The sequence below is a fragment of the Poecilia reticulata genome, chromosome 10 (assembly GCF_904066995.2).
Source record: "Poecilia reticulata chromosome 10, P_reticulata-male-v2, whole genome shotgun sequence".
NCBI classification, from domain to species: domain Eukaryota; kingdom Metazoa; phylum Chordata; class Actinopteri; order Cyprinodontiformes; family Poeciliidae; genus Poecilia; species Poecilia reticulata.
Window position 1 is genome coordinate 11,511,388 of NC_088839.1, and position 18,938 is coordinate 11,530,325.

The 18,938-nt window shown below is 39.3% G+C and overlaps 2 protein-coding genes across 2 annotated transcripts; both read right to left on the minus strand.

Moving 5' to 3' along the window:
* Positions 1–31: 31 nt before the first annotated feature.
* adirf (adipogenesis regulatory factor) lies at positions 32–1,351 on the minus strand. Its single transcript, XM_081612072.1, has 3 exons — positions 1,213–1,351; positions 1,040–1,102; positions 32–364 (listed from the first exon to the last, which is right to left on the minus strand). Exons 1-3 carry the CDS (start codon positions 1,289–1,291, stop codon positions 261–263), a joined length of 246 nt encoding a protein of 81 aa, XP_081468198.1. The 5' UTR covers positions 1,292–1,351; the 3' UTR covers positions 32–260.
* Positions 1,352–2,428: 1,077 nt separating this feature from the next.
* sncb (synuclein, beta) lies at positions 2,429–18,732 on the minus strand. The gene is made up of 6 exons (XM_081612071.1): positions 18,563–18,732; positions 17,382–17,515; positions 12,069–12,098; positions 10,631–10,716; positions 5,048–5,134; positions 2,429–2,581 (listed from the first exon to the last, which is right to left on the minus strand). Exons 2-6 carry the CDS (start codon positions 17,500–17,502, stop codon positions 2,552–2,554), a joined length of 354 nt encoding a protein of 117 aa, XP_081468197.1. The 5' UTR covers positions 17,503–17,515; positions 18,563–18,732; the 3' UTR covers positions 2,429–2,551.
* Between the last annotated feature and the right edge of the window lie 206 nt (positions 18,733–18,938).

Genomic DNA, 18,938 nt, shown 5'->3' on the forward strand with positions numbered 1-18,938 from the left:
GGGGGTGAGCACATTTCATGAACCTTAGGGGGGAAGTTGTTCTCTGTTTATTTGCCAAAAATAAATGCACATACTCGAATGTGTTATGAAGAATGAAAATCAATGCAAGCAGAAAACTGGAAGAAAACACATTTCGTAAAAGATTCCTTGCAGGAATGTTGGCTTGTGTGTGTGAAAAAACACTTTAAGATTTTCTATCCCACACGTGATTGGTTGTGTTAAGAGTCATCGTGGGTGATCAAACGTTCAGCTCCGGCTGTTCATTTGGGCTCCATTTTCTGCCCGAACTCCTTGATGGTGTCCGTGGCCTTGTCGGCAGCTTTTCCGATGACAGCCTGAGTCTGCCTGCTGGCTTCTTGTGCAGCTTTAACAAGTCAAAACATATAGAAAAATGAAATGAAAACATGAAGAAACATCCTCAGGAGGTTAAACAAGTCATTATAACAAAAATAAATAAAGTTAGGAAAAATTTCCCTCAACATTTGTTCACGACATTAAACATTCATATAAAGTAACTTGCGGAAGTAGCTTTTGTCTGCCAGCTTTTCCTCCTGAGCTGTGGATTTCTACAGCTCCTCCAGAGTTAATTTTTCATAATTGGTAAGTGAAGTATATACTCTTTTCACTTCCCAATTATGAGTGACTTTGAGTCTATAAACTATAATATCAATACAGTACATTGAATTTTGTTGTTGCATTCTCTCAAACTGCACAGAATAGAAGGTATAGGAATCATTTTGCAAGGCACAGAATCCAATTCGTAATATAAAGAAATCCTTTCACTTATGCTCGAATTCTAAAAAAGAAAAAAACATTTAACAAACTTTTATTTTACTATCAAGTGACATATATTAAGTAAATACTGGTTTTGTAATAAATCAAGTGACTTTCTATCTGAAGGCTCAAATCGCTCGGTGTGGGAAAGATTTTTTTGTAGTTTTAATTTAAAAACAAAAAAAAATCTATGAAAAAAACCCCTGACTTCTTTAAACTAACTTGCATATTAAAACTGTTCCTCATGGCGAAAGCAATGCGTTACCTGTGCTAACGGTTTCTTTGGAGGAGTCTGCCACCTGCTGTACAGCCTCTTGAGCTGCCTGCACTGGAAACACATCACAAGATCTATTGGAAGTTCACCTCAAAACCCGAAAATGTGTCAAGCATTTCACATCTAATAAGACACGCTGCTGGATTAGTCCTGTGTGATTGTACCTGCGGTGTCTGTGACCCCCTTTGCAGCCGAGTGGCTCGTTCCTTTCAGGCTCTCGAAGGACTTCTTAAACGAGGCCATGGTCCCTGCCTTTGACTCTGTAGCTTCCACAGATCTGTGTGACCCAAGAGGGACGGGAGGGACTGTTTAAAACAGTCCCCCCCTCCACACACACACGCACACACACACACACACACACACACACACACACACACACACGCACACACACACACACACACACCTATTTGAGCCCTAAGCCTGCACGCTCCAGATGGATTAACTGAGATAAAACCCTCCCTCCCCCCTAAAAAGGGCTGGTTCAGACTGGCATCCTTAGAATGACAGCATTCCTGCCAGGGGGCTCGAGCCTACTCAGCAGATTTTCCACATCCAGACCAAATCCCCAGACAGCAAAAAACCCCCCCAAAAAAACAAGCAACGATGCTGAACAATGAGGCAGACAGTCGCTTCAAGCAGAGAAAGAATGCAAAGAGTACATTTGTTTTTCAAACTTTTTATTTACAGAGGATTTGTTGTCTGGCTTAACACAGAAACCTTTATAGTGGACAAGACCTGCAATTTAAAGCACATATTGATATGACAACCATTATGATTCCAAGACAGAATATATTGACTTTTACTTGTTAAAATCTTTATTACACACAAACACACATATACACACGCACGCACACGCACGCACGCGCACACACACACACACACACACAAACATGTACACTCTGTTGGCTTCTAACAGATAGTGTAGTGGAATGATTTCACGAGTAACTATAAAGATACAATGTAAAAAACTCTTACTTCAAAAACAAGCTCATCTCCAAAGAAATCCAAAAAAAAGAAAAAAAGAAAACACAAACAGGCATTATCGACATTTAAGAGGATATTATTGTTCTCATATCTGCTTGCAACAGGTCATATTTACTCATTTATTGTTATTTTCTCCCACTCCCAATGTCTCATTGGAAGTTTATGAACATCTATTGCACATTTCTAGATACAGATACGCACGAGTACAAAGTCACAAGTCCCGGGTCTGGTCTCATTTCATTGGGAGGGAATCAAGGAGATGAGACCGAGAGGACGAATCCTACATTTCAATAAATACCTACACCCAACACATTACATTAATAACATGACATATACAATATATAATAATATTAAAAGATTTGTCTTGAAGGAAGAACATTTTTCACTGGGAATGCATTTTTGTTGGATTTTTTTTTTTTTTTGCAACAGGGATATAATTGTAATAGTTTCAGCATTTGTCCTTTTATTATTAGAAATGTTATTGTGCTGCTGGTTGGATGATGGTTTGGACTTTTGCATTTATGCCTCCGGCTCGTAGTCCTGGCTCTCCTGGTGGAAAAGAAGAACAAGGAGACGAGTGTGAGAGATAGACGGGTCACATTTGTTGCACATAAAGACTTTACCTGGTGGTATTGCCAAGCTGTTTTTACTGGGAAGTGTGTCTGAGAGTGTACGTAATGTGTGAAAACAAAAAAAAAAGCCGGTCAAATTTCAACTAACTTATCTGACGATTCAATGGTAAAACACATAAAGATCCATTTTATATGATGTTAGACTGCATGGAATAAAAATACAAAAGAACAACTTAAGGATTATGTGCATATGAAGCTATGTTTGCAAATTAGATGGGATTGTGGAGCCAGTCTAAGTCAAATATATACATACAAATAGGTAATGTTGCACACTGCATACATGCATACACCTTTATGTTGGTTTGTTGCTAAAATGTGTACCGCAACTTTTGAATGGGAATGTAGTTTTGCAAGATATTTCGCTTCAGAAGCCTGTAATTTATTTTATATATATATATATATATATATATATATATATATATATATATATATATATATTGGAGGTTAGACGCTGTCTGAAACAGTGATTTCCAGCCAAATAGTGCCATTTCATAGGACAGTCAAGTAGCTGTTACCTTAAGTTGCTGTGAAAATGTGATTTATATCAAACATAACTTAAAAATCATTTTGATTTTGCATCTGACACCTATAAGTTGGCCTCTGTCTCTTTAAGAAGCCCGTCGTCACAACAGTACTTCTCCACTATGCCATTTAGGATGAGTTGTAGGAGCGTTTGTATGATAAGCTCAGCAGCCTCTCAGCTCCATCAGGTGTTTGGAAATTTCTACGGCCGCTGGTCTAGAGGAGCTTAGTGGGGAAAACACTGACTGAAGCGCCAAGGAGGATCAAGCTTTTCTGGCATCCGACAATGGCTGCCATGGGAAGATTCAAAGGGTTTCGCAAACATGAATGAAAGAATAAAAAACAGCACTCCAGGTATGTTTCTGATGAGGGAATAATATTACAACAAGCGCATAAAGCACAAGAGACACATAAAGCACAAAAAAGTCGACTTTGCATACAACCCCCTAAGTATCTCGGTGTTTTGTTCACAACTGATGGTGGGTGGACGGACGGATTTGGGCTTCATTTGCACAATTGAAAGCCCGTTATGAGAAAGGAGCATTACTTTGAGGGAGATCTTAAAATGTAGATGGGAATATATATTATAGGCTCATTGCCAAGAGTGATGTCACTCTATTGTAACTGAGCTTCTGTGATCCAGCCAACAGAGGGCAGCACAGTCCTGCATGAGCACGGTGGGTGAGTTGTGTGTACATTCCCTATTTACTTGTAATACACACTGCTCTATTTAACGCAAAAGAAAAAACAACAACAAACAAACAGTAAATGCACATAAGTTCTGCTGGTTTAAAATTAATGCAACATGAAAATGATGATGCCCTGAAAAAGTGTTTTAAGGCGACTTTCACTGTGCAGCAGTAAGAATTCACATTTACAACAACACAGGGAGACCCTGACATTACCCACAATGCATGAAGGCACAGAGCGTCATCGCCACACCCATTGAGACAGAGCTCGCACATCGCTTGTGTAGCAGAAAATGGGGGAGGGGAAAGAGATGCAGAGGAGTGGGAGAAAGAAGAGACGGACGAGAGCAAGGATGATACATGCTAATGACTGTAGGAGCCTGTTCTAGGATTCAATTAGAATTTATTCTTATGATTCATATATTAGCCCTTGCAGAAAAAAAAAAAAAAAAAAACAGCTGTATGTAACTGCACTGTAAGATCTTCAAGTCTTATCTAATTTTCCTTATTCATTTTTTTTAAATCTTAACTAAAACTCCCAGAAAATCATGACTTATTTACTTGTAACACTATCCATATAATCTGTGCTGTGGGGTATTTACTACTGAGGCTATTTCAAATCTGCTTTCAAAGCCATTGACTCTGCACAGTTTGTCTTGCCCCTGACAGTCAAATTCCAAAAATAACCATCTGTGTCGGACTCACATCCTGCCTGTATCTATGAACAGAACGACGACGACGCACACACACGCACACGCACACATGCACACACACGCACACACACACACCTACACACACTCTGTTACTGGTAGGTGGTGGTATAGTCACTGTACTCCATGTACCCTGTGTGACAAATGGCTGGGAAAGTCTTCCGATATTATTCCCAGAAAAAAAAAAAAAAAAGAACTGCGACCTCAGTGTTTGAGAGGAAGACAAGTGGAGGGCAAATGTGGAGGACTGTTGAAATACAATCCAGCTTGAATGCAATGCATGTGAATACCGACGCGCCTCCATCTACTGTAAGTGAATGGACTCGTCCTCGCCTGCGACCCGGTGTTTTACATAACACACAAAAAATGCTCTCTGTGGTACAGTCACTGGTTCCTGTGATGTGTGACTTTCGAAAGAATAGACACGAGGGAGACAATCGTGGCTTATGTTGTGCCGGTTACCTGCTGGGACTCATCATATGCCTCCCCTTCTGGCTCCAGCATCGCCTCTCCTTGGCCCTCCATGGCCTCCTGCCCGTACTCCTCAGGCTGCAGAAAAGGTGAGAGAGAAAAATGAGGCGGGAACAAATTCACAGAAACACCAGAAACGAAACATATTGGCTTATGAAGCTACGGGCTCTGACATGTGTTTAAATAGTAAAATGTTTTCTTCATAAAGCCCCGTGTGTCTCGTTGCGAGATCGATTTCGGTTTCTCTTTGAGTTAAGAAAAGTAAAGTACAGACATGCAACCATTTGGTTCTAAAACACAACAGGAAGCTCTGAACCCATGAAAATCTCTACATTTGGCTTGTGGCATGTTGTAGTTCACTTAGTTATACAAGTCAGCTCCAATTTCAGATCAAACCCAATGGAAAGTCAGACAGCTTTGGGAAGAATCAAACCTGCTCTCAAAATCCAACATGGCTGCCTTGTGCCTAAAAAATTAAAACAGTTGCAGAAATTTATTTCAGCACTTCTGTCAGTTTGCATTAGGAAAGTCTCACACGTGACCCTGTATTCCAGTTTCAATGCTTTATTTGAAAGAGAAATTAAATGTTGTGGATGTAATTGCTGTGGGCAGGAATGAGCTCCAGAAGCAGTCAGGCTTGCAACAAATCTAAAAAAAAAAGCCTCTGACTGAAGAAACGGCTGCTATATGATAGGACAGCATCATGACTGCCATGACATGCATGTCCAGGATGACACCATCAGCCATTGGCAGGCAGATCCAAGTTCCCACTTTACAAGAAAAAAGCGAATGCCGCAATGATGATATCAGACTGAAGACTGAGAACAAGGCTTATATTTTTCAGGATGTGCTCATGCTGATGCTGTGCATAAATATCACTGGGAGTGTTTGTATTACATTTTAATTGGTTAATATTGGGCTGTTTCTCATCTAAAATTCAGAGATGGTTTTAATCGTAGCTTCTGTTTCAATTAGCTAGAAATTTGTGTCACTTTCAAACACTTGGTCAATTAGTTAAGAAGCTGTAAAAGATGTTAATAGAGATGTAGCTCCATGTTGTACTTAATGACATTTACAGTACTTTTACAGTATTTGCCTAAAGTCAAGATGGGTGGTCAAGCATATGAAAAGCAAACATATGAACACCAGCAAGTGAGTTTTGTCACGTTGATTATGAAAGCAGGTGCTCAGCCTACCACTTTAGACTGAATGAATCCATTGAAAAGCCTCTTTATCTCCTTTTAAACCACATTTGTAAGGACAATTCATTCATGGGTTGAGCAGCATTCTTGATTATGTGGATTCCATGCAAATCATCTTTGCTTGTGGCGAAGGCCTCAGTGGAAATACAAAACTTGTGATCACAGGAGTTTACCATAATGGAAAAAGATCTCAAGATTAGACTCAGCAACCAGTCGCAATCACATTTCTCCTCTCTTAGGAACCAAACATTATCTTCTAAGGTGATAAAATCCAGTTTGTTGCAGTTTTTTTTTTTCTAGAGAAGTCCTCCATGGTGTGAGTTGGAGATGACGAAATGGACTGCCTGCTCGCCTCAACCACAGCCTATCAACCACACTGGCTGACTTGTGTGTTGCGCTGTGAAAACACTTCAACCACCAACTTTTTCAACTCAGCTGCAGTAGTAGTTTGTAGTAGCAAACAACTAATTGTTTGCTACTACAAACAAATAATTGACCAACCACAAATTTACCCAGCTTTTGTGTAAAAGTGAGTAAAAAGAACAAAGTTCATCATATCCAACAGGCATTACTTGTTGACATGGTCAACCCATAAAGTCTACGTTTCACCTATCAAAATAAAATAAATGGAATCATCATGTCCAATGTTTGTTTTAGACATTTGTGTTAATGCAATGACACTGTAGCTTTTAAACAAAGTAGACTTTAAATATCTGACTTTATGTGGGTCTTTGAATTGAGAGGGAAAATAATTTCAAAGGGTTTTAGTGTTACTTTATTACTGCAATGCTGCCAGATTTGGCCTGAGAAGCTGATGCATATTGTGGAAAAGGACACTGTTCACAATATGCTTCAGCTTTTGCCCCACCTGCTTTGGCTGGCCCTGAAAACAAAGCTAGTGGGTCACACGTCATTTATTTTTAAACCCAGCACTAATCAAGTCAATTAGGCCACAGAGGAAGAACAGGCTGTAATCCTGTGTGCTCTGGCAAGATAGTGTCTTTGCTGCAAATCCACCAATGAGATTAACATGGCCTTAGAGGATGCACCATGGGATACCACCACAAAGACACACCTAATCAGATGGATCACTGATTGTGAAAAAGTGAATGTGATATAAGCTGATTTCGATAACATTTTATGATTGGTTGTATGTATTTAGGTAGACACAGTAGAAACATTTCATTCAGACGCTCACAAAAATGGGTAACACTTTCTTTGAAGGGGGGTGAATAGGTCTGACATGACACTTTCATAAACATGACATAACTCCTGTCATGAACATGAATAAGCCTTCATGAATATTTATGACTGTTGTCATAAAGCGTCATTCGGTAAATTATGACACTTTTAATACAAAGTTGACATTATTGAAAATGTCTTTATGACAACTTGACATTAACCAAGAAATCATTACTGTTTAAACTTTACCTTTAATAACATAAAGTTACCTAATTTTTAAAGTGCAATCAGTAATACTTTTATAACAAATTTATATCAGTAATGATTTCTTGGTTAATGTCAAGTTGTCATATGAACAGCATATGAAAGGTGACGACGCGCGCACACACACGCACGCAAAGACATTTTGAATAATGTCAACTCTATTAAAAGTGTCATAATTTACCGAATGACGCTTTATGACAACAGTCATAAATATTCATAAAGGCTTATTCATGTTCATAACAGGTGTTATGTCATGTTTATGACAGTGTCATGTCAGTCTTATTCACCCCCCTCAAAGTGTTACCCAAAAATGTTCATATCGTAATATTTAAAAAGTTCTTCGTGTTCTCAAGGGATAAATAGAAGATTCTACTTTTCATTTTTCTAACTAACCACGTCCCTCACTGTACTGAAACTGCATGAACTCTTCAAAACCTTTGAAGGTGTCCATAAGCCTGCAAGATATTAGCAGGATATCCTCTAAGATGAGTTAGTCAGCAAATCTCAGAGATGGATTAGATTAGACTGAGATTAGAGGTACTTTGAACTCATTCATCTCTTCTTACTCTTTGCTATGTGCCTCAAAACATTCCTGAAGCTTTTAAAACGTGTGGAAAACATTTTTTTAAGTCTATTTATGTGAAAAGCTTTTTGTAAAATTTGTACCTTGACGTCTCAATATCCATCCTGCAGCTAGTATGACTTACTAATATTTCCTGAACCACTTTTATGGAGAAAAAAACATAACTAGCTTTGACAGAAGTGTTCAGACTCCGTTCTGACAATAAGGCACTCTTCTATAGTTTGTTAATTTTCAAATGTCTGGCGGGGTTGTTTTAATGTTTTGAGTGTTTGGTGTGTCAGTGCAGGCAAATTGCTCAATACAGCGTGAACAGTGCAACAGTCTGCTGTTTTATCGCTCGTATGCATCGAGCCACTGAGTGGGCAATCAGAACATGCTGTCAGATTTATTATGTTAGTGAAACAGTGGAGAAAAGACCAGAAAAGACCGCTTACCGTTTCACAGACATTCTGAATAGTTAGGCCAAATGTGACTTTGATAACAGTGGAAGACCAGTTTTTGTATCAAGTGAAGAAACCACTAAATATAATTGACTCAAATTTCAGTCACATTAGAACATTGCTTCTGTTTGTTTTGTTTTTTGTCTATGGTAAAACAACCGATATTCTTTGTTTTTGAACCAAAAAAAAATGTAAACCCTCTGCAAATGTCTGCTTCTGGAAGTTGAAAGACTAATATTATGACTGGTGACTGGGTATTCTGCTGGAAATAAAGGATTGGGTCACACTTGATCATGATGACTGTAATTGAGGCCTGGCAGCACGATAATCACCACGCTACCGTTACGATTTTGATCTAATCAGCTCGTCTGAGACACTTTACAACGTATTTTGTTAGAATATCCAGACCGTCTCTGGTTGAAGAATAACATATAGTTCAACAGCAGCATTAAGTAAACATAGCAACAGAGCTTTGTTTATAATGTTCATGGTTTTCTGCATTTGGTTTATTTTGCCTTTTTACATTGAAAGGTTCCTTCTTTTTTTAATAGCTGTTCAGGTTGAATTAGCATGCTTCCTAAATCCTGCTTGCTTTGATGTTTTAAAATTAAATAATTAAGAAACTGACATTGGGATTCAGACCCTAAAATCTCAGTATTAGATTAGGTAAATAAACACTTTTGATAGCTAATGATATAGCACATGTGACTCATTGAGACTAATTAAATATGTAGAGTGGAATAATTTAAAGTAACCCATCTTCACCTACTATTGAGTCATTTTATTGGCATGTTGGTTTCATCACAGTGATAATAGGTTAGGTCATTGCTTCCCAAGCTTTTTCTCCTGGGCCCTCCCATGGGTTACAATAGGGAGGGTTAGACTTTGAAGGTAGTTAAACAGGAAGGAAGGTAATGAGAGAGGGGAAATACATGTGGCAAATGTTACCAGGCCGGGAATCGAACCTGTGACCACCGCCACGAGGACTAAGGCCTCAATGCATGGGTTGTGCCAAACCCCTGCGCCACCACAGCACCCCCCAACTCACTGTTATACTTTAAAGATACAGACCGCAACTCGCTAGTGTAAATGTTCAGATCACGGTGGTGAGTCCGGTTAGAACTCCAAAGAAAGGCAGAGTAGCACTCCAGTGGGTTTAACTTGCACTTGCTGTTTATTTCTTAATTTGACGTATCTGTGTGGTTCTAGAAAAAGATAAATAATAATACAGCATCAGTGTCTGAATAATGCCTAAATAAAATGACTGAAGTTATATCACACTTCCCAAATAACTGCAATATTAAGGTTACAAACATTCTGTTTCTAAATAAATACACGACACGAAAATCCCACGTTGTGTAGCTCTTAGTAAGTGCACACGTGAACAAAGCGTGCTATCAATTAAGGGTAAAAACTTAAATACTCTGCTAAATAAACAATGTCCTTAACTTTTGGTCATTTCGGTTGCATGCTTTTTAACTTGCTTTTCAGTATGTGTCACTGTCCCTTTAAGAGTTCAGTTTTATTTTTACTGAACTCTGTGCCTGTGTTTAGGATTTAGCTTTATTCTTTGTGTTTCAAATACTTTTTTCTTTCTTCATTGTCTTGTGATGTCTACTCAAACAACAGGCCTTGTTCTAATTTTAGATTAAAATTGAACAAACTCATCGTTTTTGTGAAATTAAATTTACCTTTTAAGAGACACCGGCCTCGGGTAATAGGTCTGCGCTTAGATTCTTTTCGACCCATAAACTAACCATAACAGGATTTTAGACTCTGGATGCAGGTCACCATTAGCATCTATGATTACGGCAATTCAGCAAAAAAACAACACCAACAACAAAAAATAAAAAATCCGTGTCTCATATGACGGGGGATTTTTAGACAGACCCACTGCACTCACGTTCATGTCAGTTGGGAACTCGTCCTTCTTCACCAGACCAGTGGCAGCAACGATGTTACCCATCGCTCCGGTGGTCTTCTCAGCCACTGCAGACACACACACACACGCACGCACACACACACACACGTACACACATAAATGTAACTCTATCCCGCTAAACCCTACAGATACACTAAAAGCAAAATGCTGTCCTCTTGTGTTTCATAATTGACCTTCACTTAGCCTCGTAATGAGTGAGCTTTTAAACGATTTAGGTTTTGCTACAATAAGGTAATGATTATTTCTTAGTGTAAAAATTACATTTTTAAAATGAAAGATAAGCAGGGACTCATCTGGAGTCTGCTGATTTTACACTTGACTGTCGATTGAAAACAAAAAAATCCAATCTTTTGTCCAGTCAATGAACACACCATACCTATGCCTTCATATGCGGTGCTAAAAACAACACTCTTTGGTGGGGAAGTTGTAACGGAAGAATGACGATTTAGCTACTTTCTGAGAAATTAAGTCAATGAATCAAGAAAAACTGTTAATTAAATATTTTTTAAATTAGCATGTTGACTCCTCCTGCAGTAACAAGAGGTGAGACCTTTCCAGACAACATAAGTTGAACATGTTACTGAAACAGTCCAGTTTTATGTCTCTAGGAGCACGTTGAATAAGAAAATTGTAAACCCCAAAGTTAGTATCAGGGTCTATTTACTCTAGAGGGGATACACACAGAGACGGTTGCAGCTAGCAATGCTAACCACGCTAAATGCAAATAAAAACCGCTAAAGACAGTTTAGGGTGTCACCTCTAGGATAATTTTATTGAAGGTGAAATCCTGTTTAACTGCGGAGCTGTGTAATGACCGCTCCCCCCTTACGCACATTGTGTTGCTACCTCCACCTCTAGGAGGTAAAATGATTTATGATTGTTCACAGAAAGCCTGCTCTTTTTTGGATCAATGTATTCAAAAAAGATTTATCAGCTTAACAGTTGATCATAAATTTGAGCTTTTTTTCTCAAACGTTGGACTTGGCTGATATTGATTTTGAGTGGATCCTGTAAAAAAAATAAATAAATAAAAGTAGTACAAAGAGCCATTTCACTGAGTATTCTGTGAAATGGCTCTTATCAACATTTCAAGATGTGCAAAACAGAAAGAGAAAAGTTACAAAGATATAATCTTTCATGTAAAGAAATGTAGCGCAATTCTTTCTGAGCTGCTTTGAAACCTCCGTTTCATAACCGGATGAATTTTGCTGTGTTTGTACATTTTGTTTGATTCAGAAAGAAGCAGCTCTTTGGCTTCCAACTGTTTCTGTGAAAGCCATTGTTTTATTGCTGTTAAGCTCACACAAAGGGGGTGAGCTGCACACAATCAGACACTGTCCACAAAACCTCCCGTCTGTGCATCTCCAATTAACATGCTATTGACAGATGGAAACCTCACCTGTGCCCACGCTGTCTTTGGCCTTGCTACCTGAAATACAGAAAGAGGGAAGAAAATTGGTCAGAAAAGGATCTCGACTCCTCCGGAAACTCTTTGCTCGTGTCTGCTTGGGTAAAAAGAAAACATATTTGCTAAACTTTGTCTCAGTAAACTGAACTGAATGTCATCCGGTTCAGTCTGCATTTCAATTTGCGTCCAGTTGTCGTCAAGACGCGCAGCCTGACTAGTTGAACGCTTTCCAGTATTTACTTCTAAGGTTCTTCCATGATGGTCATGTACTTATTCTGATTACATCCAAAGTGTCACTACCAGACAGAATTAGTTTAAAATGAAGTAAACTAGTGCAACTTTTCATCTATTATTCACTGACCGCATGAGATAAACGAGAAGCATTAACCTTTCAGGTTTCTCAGTAGTTATACCGGGAGAGGTTATAAAACTTTATAGCCAGTTTAAACTACAACTCAGCCATTGTTCAAGTGTCTGACCTTTGGTAGACCTCATTCATCTACATTGAACTCCATCAAGCTATTAAGGCAATCTACTGTGTGCCCACTGATCACTCAGTGCCTGTCATCCTACGCGGTGCTCAGCATACCCTTCTTTTGGCTACTGAGGGCTGAGCAAAGACAAATGTGGATGAAGTGCAGAGCTCTCTCTGCAAAGGTTGAACCCTGAAAGAAAACATATCAGAGAGGTGCAAACATACCATAGCTGTGATTGGAATATCAAGATGATACCGACATGCATGGAAACACATGTGAAATGCAGAGTTATATAAAACATGCTGAAACTAAATATTAAGTTTAGTATCCCCATGCAATAAGAAATGGGAGTGCCTCCTTCTATTTGGCTTTTCAGCCTTGATCAAAGGCCAAATAAATAAAGTTCTCCATGCATTTTTAGTAACCTGCAATATATTACTATTGTATTTAAATATATGTGTTTTAATCTCCCCCCAAATTATTATTATTCCTGATAGAGATGCTTAAAAAGTATTTAAAAGTCACAAATGCACATGCTAACAACAAAAATAAGCCACAATGAGATTTCATTAGTGACTCGCCATTCGTTAATGCAAAAAAAAAAAATATATATATATTTTTCTGATATAACATGTGTCAGTCATGCCAGGTTACACTGACAACACCTTCGGTGTGAATGCTCTTTCTGAGTGAAGACAATTTTAATTTTGCTTTTTCCAGTCAGTGAGGGGTTTTAAATGAAGTGTGAGGAACCATGTAAAAAACTTGAGACGAAACAGATATGTCTTGTTTAGGCTGGAAGAAAATGAGGAGGAGGAGAGAGATATAGATCATTACAGGAAGTTGCTCTGTTGAATTCTTTTAAACTTTGGATTTGAAAATATTGGCAACCTTTTGGTAATCAGAGTTGATGAGAAATCGGCCACAAACTCTTGAATGGATTTCAAGAAACATTTAGTTTCCACTACAAAAAAAAATAAATCTCAAGAGCCATATGCAGAAAAACATGCCAAGAGCCTAAAATAATTACATCTAAAACATCTTATAATGAAAATTATAAGTGCTTCTGTTGATCAGAAAGCCTAGGGACTTTTGAGAGGTAATCTGAGAATCTCTGTCTTCCTGAATTAAACATAAAATATTGCACAGTGGGTCATTTCTCATAGCTACTTTTCAAAATAGCTACATAAAAAACCCCCAGCTCCCTAAACTTACTAATGTCTAAGTAAGATACGTGTTCAAAACGACTGGAACTCTGACAAATGTGGCGAGACAAGAACTTAAGTTTATCTTCACAAATAAAGTAGTGTGGCAAGAAAATATTAAAAGCCCATCAAACGAGGATGGCAGACCATTCTTTCAGAGTGAGAATATACTGCTACAATAAAAGTTTAATTATATCTAAAAGATTTTGCACATCTTTAGCAAGTACTTTTCTTTTTTTTTTTTTTTACTTTATGACTTCTGTGACTAAAAATATAATTAGTATCATCAATATTTAAGCACAGAAAAGAATTGCCAAACGTTGATGTAACAGCAATGATTCAGAGAAGCGATACGTAAGTTCTTCTACTCTTTCGGTAGACATGTGGTTATGAATCAGTGAATTTGCTTGTTTACTGCAACATGAACTGCATACTGCTTCCTCCTCTTTGCCTCTCTCTTTTTGCTCAGCTGGGTGGGTGGTCTTCAGTAGCAGCAGCTGTCAAAAGGAAGGTCTCAGATGAATCAAATCGCTGCTACCCCTCCTCCAAGAGGAGCCTCCGAGCAAACACATGAGCAGTTTTCCAGGGCACCACCAGGCCCAACATGCAGCGACAGAGAAGAAGCAAAAATTGCCCTTTCCCCCCCCCTTGCTGCTCAGTGTGGGCACAATGGAAATGAGTCTGCCCATGTTGTGACTACAGTCTGACATATTTGGAGTCCTGTTGAAAGTCGGGGGGGCACTGTGCTAAATGTGCTGGGTAGTAAGATGTCATCTATAGACTGGCAAATCTGACAACGTTGGCTAAAAATAGGCAAGGTTCTCTGAATGCAACAAAAAGAGCTAACCATTGCAGAATAACCAGAACAAGCTGATGAATTTAGAGGGGCGAGGGGTTCAGGTGTAGGCGGAAATTTGGGTTTCTAAACAAATGTTCAGCGTCTTACCGAGAAACACTTTGCAGCGTTGCTCAGTTTCTCTGAGAGACACAGACAAACTGAACGATACTTGTCAGAGTTGGTGCTAATTTTAGCAGCAAAATAAATCTATAGTGCACTGCTATTCTTACTCCCTGAACTTCATCATGATGTGTCACATTGCAGCCATAAATCTCAATGTATTTTAGAGGGATTTCATGTCACAGCCCAACACAAAGTAGAGCATAGTTGCAAAAAGGAAGCAAGCTCAGATTTAGAGATCGGGAGACGAGCTCCGTCGTCCGGGGAAGGCTTGGATTAGAGCTGCTGTTCTTGAATTCCGGCGCGCCTCACTTTGGAGGTTTTTCAGGGTTGTATAGCCCTCCTAGTCAACGAACGCCTTGGGAATCCCCAGAGTGAGTTGGAGAGTGTCTCTCTGATTCTGGACTATAATCCAGTCATTCATAAGCAGAAAATTGTGGATTTATAGTTGTCCTGTCAAAAGATTATCCCTCTTGTGCTGTGGGTCTGCAGCTGCCCCAGAGACACCCTGGGTCCCTTTTGCTCCTTCGTTTATAAATGCTCTCCTTGTCCTTAAACACATGTGGACTCTATTTACTAGCTAGGTGACTTCTGAAGCGAAATGGGTGAACTATTTAGAGGTTTCAGATGAAAGTGGGTCGAATACAAATGCCTGGCATATTTTTTCATATCTTTCTTCTTCCAATCAGCAATTATGCACTTCCTGGTGTTGGTCTATGTCATAAAATTCTGATGTAATATGTTGAAGTCTCTGGCTATGATGTGACAAAATGTGAAAAAGTTCTAGAACGAGATAAACCTTTGCAGAAACAGAAAAAAACAGTTCCTTAAAATTGTGACTTTTTAAAAATTTTTAATAATCCCCAGAGTATTTTAAATTAATATAACTAGTCATTACATAGAGATATGCATCAGTTTTTGTTTCCTCTATGATGTTGTGTTTTACATGTAATTTTAAACAGCAACTCTTTGGATTTAAAAGTGGCAGAGTGAAACCCCGAGACAAAAAATGACTCAAAGAAACAGATCTTAAAATAAAGAGAGGATCAAGTCTTTCTTACCATAGTTCTATATGAAAGTACCATATTTTTCGGACTATAAGCCGCTACTTTTTTCCCCACGCTTTGAACCAGGCGGCTCGGTGAGGCTTTTCTGTGGTTTTTTCTTCAACCACCAGGGGGGGCTCTTTAGCAGGAAGAAAAAAAAGTACTAATTTTCATTTAGAACAAGCACATGCTAGCAGCAGGCACGACGGAGAAATTTCTTCAAACTCATACCCTCTCATCATGGAAGCCACACGAAAAAATTCATATGATACAACTTTTAAGTTGAGGACTATCAATCTGGTACAGAAGGAAAATAGAGCTGCTGCACGTAAACTCAGCGTTAACTAATCCATGGTTCGGCATTGGAGATGGAGGGCTGCGTCCTTAATAATGCGTCCTTTATTAATAAAGTCCTTAATATTTCTACTTCCTTGTGAAAAACCGAGAACGGCAGAGATATCAGCGGCTTATAGCCCGGTGAGGCTTATATACGTTTTCAGTCTTCTTTTTTTTCTTTTTTTTTAATTGAAGGTGCGGCTTAGTACGGTGCGCACTATAGTCCGGAAAATACGGTATTTACTAAATAGCAGCATATGACACTAAGAACATTACTGAAGTTTTATGCTACAAAACAGATCATATTATGCAGAAATAATTGTTCTTACACCAAAATTTTAATAAAAGCTTCTTCTTTTTTTTTTTTTTTTACTAATGTCAATTTCTAATATACTTTCCCTTCAATATATTTTGCATGCTTGTTTAATATTTTGGATTGTATTAGACTTTAGCTACAAATTTGTAAGCTACATTTCAAAAAAGGAGATGCACATACTTGGGCAAATAAATACGAGCGAGGCTGAAGAAAATCAGCCTGTACAAAAAAGACATATATATATATATATATATATATATATATATATATATATATATATATAAAAATGTTGTCTATTTAGGCGGTTTGACCACAGGCTCAGCGTTTTCTAATCTGCTGCTGTGCAGGATGAAGTGCTCCCCCTTGACACCCACCACCCCAACCCTGTTTCCACCTCCTGCTCATAACATATACACGCAAATGATGCAAGAAAAAAACCCACATGAAACCTCTCCTAAACCTGATGCATTATTTACGACTATGGCACAGCTAAAAACTTAGAGCGAGTGCTGGGCTGCTGCGTTTGATCTCATGTGAAACTGGAATATATTCCAACTCATTTTTGCTCTGCAGACATTAGTTAAACGTAGGCATTGATTGGGTGATTCATCATATTTCTGTTATAAGGAATATGATGAATCTCCCCGTCTGATGATGAATTAGTCGCAAAGAGCTGTGGAAATGTCCTCCTGCTGGAATACAAATTTGACCGAATGTTAAACCCATGCGGGTTCTTCTTTCTCCTGATTACTTTGTGCAAGAAACAGGACATCTACCCAGTCAGTAGGAGAGGTTACTGTATTTATTCTTTTTTTTTTTTTTTTGCAAAAATATTGAAGAAGGGTCGAAAATGCAAAAACATGTATGTCTTGTATTGGTCGTAGAAGGACATAAATCCAGTCTCACAGCACATTTAGATGCATTTGCATGAAAATAAGCAGCAAACATCACTCTGAGAGCGCCTCACCTACAAACATGACTCCTTCCTTGGTCTTTTCCGCCGCCACTGCAACTCCTTCCTTGGTCTTTTCTGCGGCCACAGCCATCCCCTCCTTTGCTTTAGACAAACCCTTCATAAACACATCCATCTTGGCCGAGCTACTGTGGATAGATGGACCATATGAGCAGTCAGTGACAATCACAGACTAAATGACACGTACAAAATAAGCTTCAGATTCCACATGTATTCAAATCCTTATCGCTCGTGTGTATTTTTTTGCATACTGGTGCTTGGCTAACTGCATTGTAGTTGTGTTTTTTATGAAGCCTTGATATAATTTAGTGGAGCACGAGTTGGAGGTGGTGAAACAGGCAGCACCGCCTCCTGTGGTAGATCGTGACGGCTGCAGTTCAGTCAGCTGCCAGTGGTTAAAAAAAACAAAAAAAAAACCTCTCTGCTCACTCATGCATTCAACCCCCTTTTTTCCAAATCATGTCAGTGCATAAAATATTTATAGGGAAAAATATATTTGAATGGAAAGGCTAATCATGGAAGCGCTCATGAATTATTGCTCGAATTAAATGTTACTCCAAGTGGCAGCGAGAAGACAGAGGACTCCACCTGGCCCGTTTTACACATAACGGTCTACTATATTACGTTATCTCAGAAGGTTGGACTTAATGTATATTTTAAGGGCCACACTACATTGCTGGGGGAAGGGAGGCACGATTAAATCACCAATACAAGAAACGGTCTACTATTAAAACGAAAACAAGCGTAAAGCCTCAGATTAACAGCTTGGACTAATATTAGGCGCCAATCCCTTCAGAGACTCTCTCTGGATGGTGCAGGTCAAGCATTCTTCATCCAGCATCTGCAGCCTAATTATATGCATCAAGTTACACCACCTCCATCGCGCATCACGTCTACATCCGTCTTTACACACATACGAGCCTTTTTTTTTTTACCCCCTTTTAATTTATTTTATTTTCCCCCCGCCGTGCTCCAAATCCATCGCGGTCTATAAATTTACATACGTCCACTTTCTTCACCCAGCTCCGGGTTGCTTAACGCACGACGCCAACCGGTTGGTTTCCTTACTATGTACGACGACGCTCCCAGGCATGGCCATCAAATGGTGGTGACCTCTATACGCTTTAGCCGTCAACATGAACGATGAGACGGGCGCATGGAGAGTCGTCCCTTACCTCTTTTGCAGATCGCCTTCGACTTGTCCCCTTATGGTCCGGTCACACCCACGCGCGAAACTATCGTCTGAATCGGAGATATCTTCAGATGATCTCTAGGTGGGCCTTCCTCGGGCAGATCTCCACTAAACAGGGACGGCCCCCTTTACAGTGCGGCTCAGAATATCACGTATGCCGCCCTCCTCCTCCTGCTCCTCCTCTTCCTCACGCTCAACCCCCCCCCCCCCCCCCCTGCCCCAACCCCCGTCTTCATCAGTTTCATCTCTTTTCCCTCACCGGTTCCCTTCTCTATCGATCAGTCCAGATGTTACTGCACAGGAAATCAATTTAACTAAGCCCGTCTCATCGTCTGCTTCCCCCCCCGTCAAACACAGTA

Excerpts from the sequence above, each read along its gene's own strand:
- adirf (XM_081612072.1), bottom strand. The coding sequence starts at position 1,291 with ATGGCCTCGTTTAAGAAGTCCTTCGAGAGCCTGAAAGGAACGAGCCAC. Across the intron at positions 1,103-1,212 it reads GGGGGTCACAGACACCGCAG|TGCAGGCAGCTCAAGAGGCT; the intron begins GTACAATCACAC and ends ATGTGTTTCCAG. Across the intron at positions 365-1,039 it reads CAAAGAAACCGTTAGCACAG|CTGCACAAGAAGCCAGCAGG; the intron begins GTAACGCATTGC and ends GACTTGTTAAAG.
- sncb (XM_081612071.1), bottom strand. The coding sequence starts at position 17,502 with ATGGATGTGTTTATGAAGGGTTTGTCTAAAGCAAAGGAGGGGATGGCT. Across the intron at positions 12,099-17,381 it reads GGAAGGAGTCATGTTTGTAG|GTAGCAAGGCCAAAGACAGC; the intron begins GTGAGGCGCTCT and ends TCTGTATTTCAG. Across the intron at positions 2,582-5,047 it reads CATATGATGAGTCCCAGCAG|GAGAGCCAGGACTACGAGCC; the intron begins GTAACCGGCACA and ends CTTTTCCACCAG.